Here is a 13,393-nt window from a genome sequence, read left to right on the forward strand (position 1 = left end):
GTTCTCTGTATGTTAAATGTGGGCACCACTACCTCTCCTTCCTGGTTGAGGGGGTCTACATTGTTTTCTCCTGAAGTTCCAGAATTAGTGGAAGTGTTTCTGCCTCAGGGATCAGGTATAGCCGCATTTTGCTTTCTTGTGGTACTTGAAGTTTCCTTGTCCTCTTCTCCCTGGAGTGTATGAACCTCTAATGCTGCTATTCTTCCCAGGGCTTTTTCCCTTTTTTATCTTTGGCTTTCCGCCATCAGACTAGCGAAAATCGGAAGAGGGCCAGGTTTTCTTTTAAAGGCTCGGACTGGTGGTGCCACACCCTGTTGGAAGGCTTTGATCATCCTGGTGATTTCTTTCCACTCTTCATCAACAGATTTTTCTATTTGCAAATAAGACTTAGAGGTGGGGAGGAAAATAATTCTCTCACTAGAACCTCTAGCTGCTGGGCATGTCATTATTGTTTGGGGCACGGGACTCTGGTCTGTCCCTTCATTAGTTTGTGAAAGAGGCTAAGGCATTTCTGCCTGTACCTCCTTTTTTTCCATTTTTTGGCATTTTCTTTCAATCTAGATGTTATTGTTCGGTGTGGTTGTGGACCCCTGGGTCGTAGTGAGAGCTGGCGCCACCCACAGGGAGGAGCTCTGTGGGGACTCACTATGACAGGCTCTAGATTTAACAGACACTGATGGTAAACCTTTATTAAACAGGAATGCAGAGGCTCAGTCTGGAGTGAGGTGGTGCGATGCTGATCCTCCTGGTAATGGTCCGCAGAGCGGGGTTCGCCAGGGCAGCTCCTATGGAGTGGAGATGCTTCATGAGATAGATCCGGTAGTGACCCACAAGCAGGATACGCCGTGAATCTGGTAGAATAGACAGAAGAACTCATAGCAGAGCAGGTTAGATGAGCGCACTCACGTAGTAGAGATGAGACAGGTAACAGCGAACACTCGGTAGTGGCCCGAGGCACGGGAAGCACTTGAGGTCTTGTCACCGAGGTGGTAGATGATGGTACTCACAGATAGAGGCAATAGAGTCCTGAGGACAAGATGGCCCTCCGAGGAGCGGATAGCCAAAGTAAGGTAGGCCCCCGAGAAGCGGGTACCTAAGTTCAGTCTCAGTAGTCAGGAACGAGTACTGTGAACAAAGAGACGATCTCCGAAGGAGTGGAATCAGGCAAGACGGAAGTCCTTGCTAACTCGTTGGAAGCTTGTAAGTTGTAGGTTTAAATACCTCTTGGCGGGTGACGTCATTGGAAGGTATGCCCCAGAGGTTACCTAGCATGCGCGCTAGGATAGAAAAAAGAACCAACTAAAACCAGAACCCTAATACCCTACCTACAGGCCGATTCAGAAAAACCTACGCGAGAGCCGGTGCTCAGAGGCGAGCACCCGCTCTGCCGACGCGCACCCAGGCACCTCTCCTGGGCGCGCAATTCTCTATTTAAATTAGGGCCTGCACTAATAGGGAGGCTTTAGGGACAGTACTGCGTCCCTAGCACCTCCTTATTAGCGGAAGCGGCAGCTGTCAACAGGTCTGACAACCGACGCTTAATTTTACCGGCGTTGGTCGTTCAGCCGCTGACAGCCACAGGTTCGGAAAATGGATGCCGGCAAAACTGAGTGTGCGTTTTCCAACCGGCGGGCCGATGGACAGCTTTTTTCTTTTTTGGGACCTCCGACAATATCGCTATGATATTAAGTCGGAGGGTGTACAGAAAAGCAGTTTTTCTGCTTTTCTGTACACTTTCCCGGTGTTGTCTGTGATTAAACCTGCCTTCGGGCAGGCGTTAATTTCTGAGAGTAAAATGAGCGCTATTAGTTTCGGGGAGGGGGGGGGGGAGGGTTGGTTGCGCGTTTTCCACGCGCTATTACCCCTTACAGTATAAGGGGCAATAACAGCGCTAGTTTGGGTCCTGTGCTTTCCCGATTCAAACTTTTCCTGGAAACCAGAATCTGAGTTCTGTTGGAAAAACATTATTCTAAGGGTCTTAAAAGCCCTACAATAACCTATTATTTTGGTTTTTGCTGTTACTTATATCAGAAAAAAAAAAGACCATTAGATTAACTGTGCATTTCATATTATTTAGGCCGAGATGTCAGACAGCCTGTTTTTTATTTTTTTTATACAAAAGAGAGGGATAGTGAGCCTAATACCAGCCTGCCTCCTGTGTTCCTGCCTCCTGTGTTCCTGGGGAGTTTCTGTATCCAATATTGCTTTCTCACTAGATTCTCCCTCTTGCCATGAGGGCCTCCAACTCCTGTACCACCTCATCATTCCCCACCTCCCACTTTATGTACTTTACAGGGGGAGGAAGAGGTTCTGGTACCTGGAAAAGGACTTCAAAGTCTGCATTTACTATGGCCCGGCTAGTAATTTCCTGCACTTTATCCCCCTTCGTTATCCTAGGCCTAAACTTGCCAGGGGAGGTGAAGGGACAAATCTGGGAAAGGAGGATGGGCTCATCTGCCACTTCCTTCAAAGGTGGTGGCTACACCTTTAACTCTAAAGATTCCAGGGGGATGATGGTCCTTCTCCTGGGCAGTTTTCAGGGCGAGAGACAACCTTCCATGTTGCACCTCGCATCACTTTTTAACTTTCTGAGATTTCACCGACACTTTGGAAGGGAGGATCAAGGGGGGGAAGTCTCAATTGGACCTGCTCCACTATCCCCTGATTTTGCCATTCTACGGTTGGTTACCACTTTGTGGGGATTTTTCCCTTACTTGATCTTACAACTTTCCTTTTATTGTCCTTATGAACAATGGCCTCTTTAGACTTTCTTCTCAGAAGAGGACTAAAGATGATCCTCAGAGTTCAATTGTTGCTGACTTCTAGCACCAGCGCTACCACTCCTGGAGAACTAAAGTGCCCCTGGTTCTTCTCAAAAGGCTTGGCAGCCACTCCCTTAGATGTTGTGGGGAATGAGGTTGAGGCATTTTTTGACCGCTTGGCAAGGGGAGGTGTGGCAGGTGATTTTATCTTCAGGTACCACAGTTTGGTGTGCCCTATCTTGTGTTAGTGATAACACCTGTCTGCGGTGTAATAAACCTTGTAGGGGCAGCCTGCAGAAGCAGAGAGAAGCAGGTTTGGTGGAGGGAAAGGCTAGACTACTCTGCCAGGCAAGGGAGTCCAGCAAACTCTCTCTCACAAGTCTTGGAGCACAACACAGCCCCCAGCTCCCCATGGCTCTGCAGAGCTCCACAGCAACAATTCTCTTGCCTTCTCTCTCATTGTGTGCTGTGACATTGCCTCAGGTACAAAAACTTAGATTGTAAGCCCTCAGGATAGAGAAATACCTACAGTATTCAGGGCCGGTGCAAGGGGATTTAGCGCCCTAGGCGAGCCTTCTCCCCCCCCCCCCCAATTGCGCCACAACCCCCCGGTCTCGGCCCAGACTCCTACCACATTCTCGATCACGCCCGCTGACTGTGTGGTCTTCTGGGTCACGAACAGGTTGGACACTGCTTGCAGCCCACCAAATCTCCTCTTTACCACCACTTGCGGCCCAATATGGCTCGCACCCAGTGGCACACCAAGGGTCTCCGGCGCCCGGGGGCCAATGCATTTGTGTGCCTCTCCAGCATCCCCCCTGTAATCCTTCTTGTTGTAATGCTTAAGGTCACAGAAAGTCAGTGGCATCTCTAGACAGAATTTGGGAGGGGGGGGGGGAGTCAGAATGACATTTCTTCATCACACCCACCTCTATGGCATGGATCCTGTTTTAAAACTGGTTATAAGAAAAAGTGTTAATAAAAAAGTCCAAAGGGTCTTCTGCGTAATTTTAGAAATCTGGCCAGTTTCACACTTCTAGTAAAACTACTATAAAATTATTTGATAGCCTCATTCAACTAATTCTATATGGCTAAGAGAGTGAAGTCTGGATATATAGGAAGGGACAGAATGTCAAAGAAATCCTGCACCTCCAGTTCTGTAACTCTGTGCATCCACTGAAATTCCCCCAAACAATGGAGCTCGGATGTTTCCCTTACAGCTCATCATACTAAAAGATATTTTCAAATTCTGGTGTCACCTCACAGTAACAGCAGCACAGACACATTGTGAACTAACACAAAACCCCGCAAAAAAGACACTCAATATCTATACTGCAATCCCATCACAACATAACAGTAATAACACCAAGGATTCAAACAACAATAACCCTACCTGTGAATAAGCAAAGGTAAATATTACACTGGGTCCTAGAATACCAATACACCACCTACTGAAGAAACAAAACAAACCCGATTGCTATAGATCCCTATACAGACACTACATGCTAGCAGAATCTCTCATCATGGTCTCACACACACAGAGCAGAGACAGACCCTCACCAAATACAGAATACAAAATAAAGGAGCACAAATTAGAAAAAACTGAAATGGAAACCCCCAAGAAGCCAGACTCTGGGTATTAACAATGGAAAAACAGAACCACCATTACTCATAAAACAATAAAATCAAGAAACATAAAGCATCAGTTATAATAGTAAAACCATACTAATAAAAGAATATTTTAAAACTACTGATAAATAGAATTTCTATTAATTAAAATCATATACATTTTTTACAATTTCCCAAACACCACTAAAATATTTCAAAACAGCACATATATCAAATAACATCCAATAATTAAAACTAATAAGGATTTTAAAAAGCCCCTGCTGTCCATACATGGAAGCTCTTGATTTCCAGTCACCCTGATATTGTCGAGGATTAGGAGATTATCCTCTCCTTCTCACACATACATTGTCACATACATACACATTCATGCTCTTATACCCACCATAACCTCTCGCTCTCACAGACACTGACACACTCTCAGGCTGTAAGACACTCTCTCCCCCTCCACACATACACACCCACACACTCTTACTCTCTTGGATTTTCTCATACACACTCATGCTCTCACTCTTACTGGCTCCCTCACATACACACAAACACACACACCCAGGCAAGCTCCCAATCATTCTCACAGAAACACACACACACAGGCAAGCTCCCAGTCATTCTCACACTGAACCCCAGGCAGGCTCCCATTCATTTTCACACAACTCCCTCCCCATCCCCCAGGCATGCACACATTCATTCTCACACACACAGACCCCCAGGCAGGCACCAATTCATTCTCACACACACATCCACCACACAGGCAGGTATTCTCACACATACAAACCCCAGGAAGACACCCATTCATTCTCATACACAGACACACCCTCAGGCAGGCACCCATGTATTCACACATACACCCCCAGGCAGACTCCCATTCATACACATGCACACAATAAAGGCAGACCCCCCTCTCTTTCTTTTGCCAGCAACCTCAGAGCCTCTCTCATTCCTCTGCTGCCACTGTCACTGATGCCGCATGGCTATTGGGGAGGTGCCGATTGCTGCTACTGGCACTGAAGCCCATTCTGCTGCCTCCTCTGTGCAGGCCCCGTGGGCTTCCACTTCCTCCATGCTGATCTTGTACATTGTGAGATCCGCATAGAGAAAGTGCTACTCTTGCACATTCCCATAGATTACATGTGCCAATCAGTAAAAAGTAATTAATTTTTTTTTACATTTGCTGTCTGATCTTAGTTTTCTAATCGGTTGGTCACAGGCTTTTTTTTCCACCTTCCCTTTCTTATTTTTTTGCCAATTCCTTTTGTATTGTCTTTTTTTCTATTTCTTTTCTCTCCATCTGTCTTCTTCCCTCAAACACACAGTCAGGTTCTCATTCTCACATGCTTTCTCTCTCTCTCTCTCTCACACACACACGCACACTCTCACATGTGTCTCTCATACAATCATTCATACACACAGTCTCTCACTGGCACATGCTGTCTGACTAACACACACAGGCTCTCTCTCACTCCCACATGCTGTCTTGCTCAAGCACAGGCTCTCAATCACATGCTGTCACTCTCACACACACAGAGGCTCTCACATGCTGTCTCTGCAAACATTCAGGTCTTCACTCCCACACAAAATCTCTCAACTCATCTCATACACGCGCACATACACACTCTACAGGCCCTCAGCCTCTCTCTCACCTCTGGGCCTCCTCTTCACGGGTCGCCACAGGATGGGCTCTGCAGCAACCCTGATCTTCTCGGGCTGCCGGCAATGTGAGATGCACGGCGGCCCATAAGCGCTGCTCCTCTTCTGCACGTGGCTAATGCTCCTCCTCCTTCCTGCCCGCGCAGCTCCAGCAACATTTTGCTTCTGGGGCCGCGCGGGCAGGAAGGAGGTGGAGCACCTGCACGTTTAGACACGACCTTTTTCTTCGGGCTGTGGTGACGTGAGCTCCACCACAGTCCTGCCGATCTTCTTGCTGTGCACACAGCACAGCACAGCTCAACGCCGCCTAATGCTCGGCGCCCTGGGCGATCGCCTAGTTCGTCTAGTGCTTCCACCATCCCTGGGTGTTAAACAAAAACTATAGTGTGCTGCAGTGACCCCCCTTTCCCCTCATGCCTGTACCCCTGTCCCATGGTCAATTGCCGGTCCCTCCTGACAGCTCTGGCTCCCCTCGCTTTCCCGCCCTTCCTGCCAAGCATGCTTCTGACCCTCTGAGATCATGTGTGTAAAAGAATATGTATGTGTATGAGAGACAGCGGAGAACATTTGTGCCCCCCTCCCCCCACCATCTCCTAATAATCCATGAGCTAAGAAATGGGAAGCAGCTGAGAGGCAGGGGACCATTTATTGCCCTGAGAGGCTGAAAGATAAACTGTTGCTTGTGTAAACCTGTCAGCTCATTATTGCCCTTTAATGCATTCAAGGATGCACTGTTTAGGAAATTAATTGATAGGATCCAAAATTTATGGAAATGAGGGGTACCTCCAATCCCCCCGTCTTCAAGTGTCCAATCCTAGTCTGTAGAAAAGTTGGACGTCCGAAGCTGCACGCCTAACACGCTAGGAAACCGGATCGTTATCCAATTCGCCCACTTCTCTCCCGTTCATATTCGTAATCAATACAAAAACACCAGGAAAATCTAAAACACACCTCTACACGCCACCATATATAAGATGCTCCAAACAGGAAACCTGTATACAGCGCACTGCCGACTCAGCGCATGACGTCGTAAATGAGTTCCGCTGGACTAGAGGACGTGTGTCGTATAGAAAAGCAGCGTATAAAGGAGGGGCCTAGTAGGTTTTCGCTCGTCTCGTGGGTAGGGGCGGGGTTTGGATGACTGTTTGAGGAAGCGCGCGCGCGAGAGACTCGAAGCTTTGGTTACTGTTAATGAACAAGGTGGTGGGAGGCTTGTGTCTGTCAACAGTGGAAAGTTTTATTTCACTGGTCATTCGCAGTTATGAATAACCGGCAAGAGGCAGACAAGGATGCGGGCAAAGAGAAAGTGTCACGGATGAAGATCCGCAGACCCAGCATGTTTGAGGTGGATGCGGTAAGTTGGGGGTCTCCTGAGGACAGGTTTTTTTTGTGCCAGAATGGTAAAACGTTTTAGTCAGTTTGCAGTGATTTGATTTTCATTCTGCAAGTCTGATTGATTAAAGAACTGTTTAGTTGGTACAGTGACCTATTAACCACAACATTTGAAGGTTCACTTTTAAAATCATTGAGTAGTTTGAAGACAAAATGTTCTCCAGTTTCCTTCTAGTGCTACTATCGTTTTATCCGCAATCTTCCTCACTTCACTACCCCTTTCCTTTTATTCGGGGGTAGTGGCATAAAGAAAGGGGGTATATTGACATACGTCAATATACCCCCTTTCTTTATGCCACTTCTGAAAAATCTTTTCCTTTCATTACTAAAAAGTTTGTGTTTTCCTTCCGTCATCTTATTCGGTGATTCTCAACCAGAGGTACTTGAAAGTCTTTTGGGGGCTGGTGACATCAATCAAAGCAGTAACCTGTGCTCACCTTTAAATGCCATGTTCAGAGATGTCCAATAGCAATGTATTTGTATTTATTTATATTCTGTTTTCCCCAAACACTTCAAAGCTGATTACATGCAGGTACTGTAGGTATTTCCCTGTACCTGAGACAGTGGGGCGTGAAGTGACTTGCCCAAAGTTACAAAGAGCGGCACTGGGATTTGAGCCCTGCTTTGTAGCCTGCTGCTTTAACCACCAGCCTACTCTGCCACTAAATGTGTGCATTATCACTGCTGTACAAAGGGGCCTCTGAGACTGCCACTAATAGCATGAGATTACTAGAATTTTCCTGAGCATGTGTGGCTACCTTCACCCAATATCACCGCACACACGAGCCACTTCAGTTGTCTTTTGTCCACTCTGCGTGTAGTTGAGATGGAGTCTCTCCTCATGTCACCCCATGACTATTATTTTACTTTTTATTTTCTAACGGGCCGATTCAGTAAAGTCCGCGGGAGAGCGGATGAACGCCCGCTCTCCCGGCGCGCGCACAGGCCACTCGCCTGTGCGCGAGATTCTGTATTTAAATTAGGTGGTGCGGTAGAAACAGGCAAAAGGAGGCGCTAGGGACACTAGCGTGTCCCTAGCGCCTCCTTTTGACCCGAACCGGCAGCTGTCAGCGGGTTTGACAGCCGACGCTCAATTTTGCCGGCATCTGTTCTCGAGCCCGCTGACAGCCACGGGCTCGGAAACCGGACGCCGGCAAAATTGAGTGTCCAGTTTTCTGCCCGACAGCCGCCGGCCCATTTCAAATTTTTGTTTTCTTTTTTTTTACTTTTTTTACTCTTCGGGACCTCCGACTTAATATCGCCATGATATTAAGTCGGAGAAAGTGCACAGAAAAGCAGTAAAAACTGCTTTTCTGTGCACTTTCTCGGTGCTGGCAGAAACTAGTGCCTACCTTTGGGTAGGCGCTAATTTCTTAAAGTAAAATGTGCGGCTTGGCTGCACATTTTACTTTCTGTATCGCGCGGGCATACCTAATAGGGCCATCAACAAGCATTTGCATATTGAGGGCGCTATTCGGTGCCGCAGGTTGGATGCGCGTTTTCCGCCCCTTACTGAATAAGGGGTAAGGGAAAACGCGCGTCCAAGGGCAGGTTAACAGTGCACTCCGTCGGAGCATACTGTACTGTATTGGCCTGTTAGTTATCAATAGTTCTTTAGGTCAGTTAAAATTACTTTAAAGCTTTAAAAACAGTTTTAGAATTAAATGTCTCAAGAATATGCTTCCTCAAGAAAAAGTAAAAGACCTTTTAAACTTTACAAACAGTATTATAAAAAGATGGCCGGTCGACCAGCATACCCTATGCTTGACTTGTTTGGGGGTCAAATCAGGATTCTAAAAACTGTAGCCCTTGCAGGAACATGTTTCTATATGCCCACTATTATAGGAATGTCAAATTGAAATATGAATTGGACATGACAAATGCTATCTATGCCTGGGCCCAGACCACCAGCAGGAGGCCTGCCAACACTGTGGCCACATGTTCCCGAGGGCCCGTCGCCAAAGGGCCGACAAGATTCAGGCCTTAAGGCAGGTGAGGGGAGGATCGTATGCCCCCGGAGGCCCACTCATCTCCGGGGCCTTTCAAAGCGCAGGCTCTACAGGTGCGTAGAGCATCATCAATGGAGCCCTCCAACTCCAGGCCTGGAGGGGAGGTCAGGCATAAAGCCAAAAAACACAGATCAAGTGGTCGAGACCCAAGAGACCAAAAGATCGGAGTTGGCAGGACACTAATGCGTCGTTGCGCCGTACCAAACCTGGGTCAGCGGCGCACGGAAAAGCCCATGCCTTGATCAAGCCACCGACACGAGATGCAGAAAGTGCCGATGACGACGAATTTGGAGCCGGTGCTGGCACCTCATACGTCGTCTACAACACCCCGCCGCTGTCGCAGCAAGCGAGTCTGTGCAGGTAGCGCCATTGTTGACACACGCTTCCATAGCTTCGACACAGGGACAAAAGTCGAAGCCTCATGCCTCGCTAACGACTCAGAGAACGGTGCTGTCGACGCATCTTCCGGTGCAAACGAAGCATACTTCCAAGAGACCGGCTCAAACCGAGCTCCAACCCTCAAAGTGGAAGAAGACCACTGTGTCTAAGGATGACACCTCTACGCAATCCATGTCGGAGACATAAAAATTTACAATCACGCCGGCCCCTGGCCACCAGCAGGTCCCGGTGGACTCCAGACTTTCTACATCTTCAGTAGGCTAAGATTCCCCAGAATCTCCTTATAGATCAGAGGAAGAGTGGGTCAGAGTAACAACCCTCTCTTCATCCTCATCAGCTTCCTCAATACAGGTGTTCTCAGACATGTCATCCAGCTCCAGGCACCGTACCACAGGAGATATTCTGCAAGAACTACTATGTAAGAAACACAAAGCACCGGAGGTATTGCGTACCCACAAACAGAAGCGGGCAGCACCGGACTCTGACATTTTGTTGGCAGAGGAGATAATGGCAGTTGGCTTTGGAAATTTAGGAAGTATCCTTTTTTGTTATAAAAGCAAGTTTGCTTACCGTAAATGGTGTTTTCCAAAGATAGCAGGATGAATTAGCCATGCTATCTGGGGTGATGTCATCGGACGGCACACCGCTTCGAACACTCTTCAAGGTTCCAGTTTTTTGGTGCTGTGCATGCACGGCACTTCCCATGCACAACTCACGGCTCCTCAACAGCAGTTCTCCAAGCTATTAGGTTTTGAATGTATAGAAAGTTGCAGAAAAATTCACGTTCAGGGAGGAGGGTGGGAAGCATGGCTAATTCATCCTGCTTATCTACGGAAAACACCATTTACAGTAAGAAAACTTGCTCTTTTCCGTCGATAAGCAGGCTGAATTAGCCCTGCCATTTGGGAGTCCCCAAGCATAAGAAAAACCAGATGAAACATGCATTAGTTTAATATTTGCTGGTATATATTGGTGGGTTGTTTTTTGTTTTTTTTTTCCCCCCATGTGGTGGACGTGGTTTTGTGATCCAAAATAGAAGATAGAACTGCTTGACCGACCATGCTGTCGGAAGATGGTGGACGGTCTAGGCAGTAGTGAGCTGAGAAGGTATGAACTGAAGACCAAGTTGCAGCCTTGCATATTTCTTCCATTGGAACATTTTTTACATGGGTGATAGAAGATGCCTTCTTCCAGAGTTAGTGTACTGAAACTGATCCGGATAGAGGAGTCTGTGATGAACTATGGCAGAGTTTGAATACATTTTGAGATCCATTTAGATATAGTTCGTTTGGAAACTGCAATCCCTAATGAGTTGGGGTTGAAAGCTATAAATAATTGTGAAGATTTGCGAAAGGACTGAATTCTTTGCTGGGATTACACTAATTCTCTTTTGCAGTCTAGCGTATAGAGTTGAGACTCCCTTTTGTTAGCATTTGGCTTAGGGAAAAATATTGGTAGCATAATGCTCCTGATTTATATGAAAAGTTGAAACTTCGGATGAGTTCGCATAACCACCTTATGAAAAAATTGTAGGTAGGGAGTTTGCTCACTCTGTCTGTCTGTGAGCTGAGGTTATTGTGACTAGAAAAATTACCTTCCAAGTTAAGTATTTTAAATGAGAAGAATGTAGAGGCTCGAATGGAGGTTTCAATAATTGTGATAAAACTATATTTAGGTCCCAGGGAATCAGAGGTTTTCGAAGAGGAGGATGGAGGTTGAGAAGATCCCTCATGAAAATACCATTTAGTTTTTCATGATAAGCTGCTATGGCACTTAATTGTACTTTCACTGACAAGGTGGCCAAGCCTGACTTAGAAAGAGGAAGTAAATAGGGTAGTATCTGTGTAGGCGTTGAAGAAAAGGGTGGTACTTTTTTGAGAGTAGCACAGGTAATGTATTGTTTCCATTTGAAGGAGTAATTTTTCCTTGTTGAGGGTTTCTTAGATGCTAAGATGTGTTGAATGTCCTCTGAGAGAGTGAAACCCTTTAAGATCTTGTGTTCAACATTCATGCTATCAGGTGAAGGGAGGTATGGAGAGGATGAAGGAGGGTTTCTCCTTCCTATGTCAGGAGGCTTGGATTTTGACCTAGATTCCAAGGATCCATTTCGGAGTACTGTATTAGATAGGTGAACCAGAGTTGTCTTGGCCAAGCAGGAGCTAATAGAATCATTCGTGAGCGATCTTGTATCAGTTTCTGAATTGTCTTTTATATGAGAAAAATTGGTGGAAAAGATACAGAAGACTGTGAGACTATGACATCAGGAAAGCATCCTGTCTGTATTTGATGGGGCTGGGATGGACTGAGCAAAATTATGGTACTTTCTGATTGCATTCAGTTGTGAAAAGTTCTATCCAAGGGTAGCCCAAGCGGAGGAATATCTCGTCCGCAGTTGTTTGCTGCAGCGACCATTCATGAGAGTGAAAAATTCTGCTGAGACGATCTGCCAAAGTATTGTCCACGCCCAGCAGATAGGTTGCTCTTAGAGATATTGAATTTTGGAGGGCCCAGTCCCATATCCACACGGTTCCCTGCAAAGGGTCCAGGAACCTGATCCTCCTTGTTTGTTTATGTAGAACATTACTACTTGATTGTCAGTGTGTATCATTATGGTCTGGCTCTTTAGGAGGTGTGTGAAAACTTTCAGTGCATACCTCATGGCTCTGAGCGCCAATAAATTGATTGGATATAATTTCTAGACGTGTGACCATTGTCCCTGTATCTTGTATTGTAGTATGTGCGCTCCCCAATCTTATGTTGAGGCATCTGTAGTTAGGATTAAGTCGTGTGGTGGTTCTCTTAAGAGGAGATCCCAATGTTAGATCATTGGTATTTAGTTGATTTCGTTTACCATTGAGTCTATGATGGATATGTTCCTCGACATGGGCATCAGGAACTGTATCCATTGATTTTTCAACCCCCCATTGAAGGTGCTGCATATGGAGTTCTACATGGATTGCTGCTGCTAGGTGTCCCAGAAAAGTCAGAACATGGTGGGCTGATGGATTCGTTGCGGTTAGCAGCTTTTCGCAAGGGAAAGTAGGTAATCCTTCTTTCCGAGGAAGGAACGCACAGGTTTAAACTGTGTTTCTTTGCCCCTATGAATTGTATAAATTTGAGTCTATTTGAGTACCGATTTCTCGTAATTGATTAGAAATCCCAGGGAATCCAGACACGTGACTGTTGTCGTTAGGTATTGAAGTAAGGAGCTGCGATCGGGTGAAACTATTAGCCAATCGTCCAGGTAAGGGAAGATTCGAATTCCTTGATGCTGCAAGTGGGCTACTGCCACAGCCAGGCATTTGGTGAAGACTCTGGGAGCAGAGGAAAGACCAAAGGGAAGAACCCTATATTGGTAGTGTTTGGAGTTCACCTGGAAGCAGAGGAACTGCCAGCAAGAGGGGTGTATCGGGATGTGAGTATACGCATCCTTGAGGTCTAGAGCATATCCAATCATTCTGTTGTATAAATGGGAGAACTAGCTTGAGGGATGTCATCTTGAATTTCTCCTTCCTCAAGAACTTGTTTAAGAGCCGAAGGTCTAGAATTGGTTGGAGA

The 13,393-nt window shown here is 46.4% G+C and overlaps 2 protein-coding genes across 8 annotated transcripts in view; one reads left to right on the forward strand and one right to left on the reverse strand.

Annotated features, from left to right (window-relative positions):
- The window catches only part of ERMARD (ER membrane associated RNA degradation), a 452,987-nt gene extending 445,877 nt beyond the window's left edge, over positions 1-7,110 (reverse strand). For 4 of the 6 annotated variants that reach the window (XM_029594214.1, XM_029594212.1, XM_029594213.1 and 1 more), the window contains exon 1: positions 6,987-7,110. The gene's annotated coding sequence lies outside the window, so the exon portion shown is untranslated. The other 2 variants (XM_029594215.1, XM_029594211.1) reach the window with 1 other exon arrangement.
- Positions 7,111-7,166: 56 nt separating this feature from the next.
- TCTE3 (t-complex-associated-testis-expressed 3) overlaps positions 7,167-13,393 on the forward strand; it is a 231,029-nt gene continuing 224,802 nt past the window's right edge. For both annotated transcript variants that reach the window (XM_029594217.1, XM_029594218.1), the window contains exon 1: positions 7,167-7,389. In XM_029594217.1, the coding sequence (XP_029450077.1) occupies positions 7,297-7,389 (93 nt within the window). In that variant the 5' untranslated portion in view covers positions 7,167-7,296. The remainder of the gene's footprint in view (positions 7,390-13,393) is intronic.

Source organism: Rhinatrema bivittatum, chromosome 3 (assembly GCF_901001135.1).
Source record: "Rhinatrema bivittatum chromosome 3, aRhiBiv1.1, whole genome shotgun sequence".
Taxonomy (NCBI): Eukaryota; Metazoa; Chordata; class Amphibia; order Gymnophiona; family Rhinatrematidae; genus Rhinatrema; species Rhinatrema bivittatum.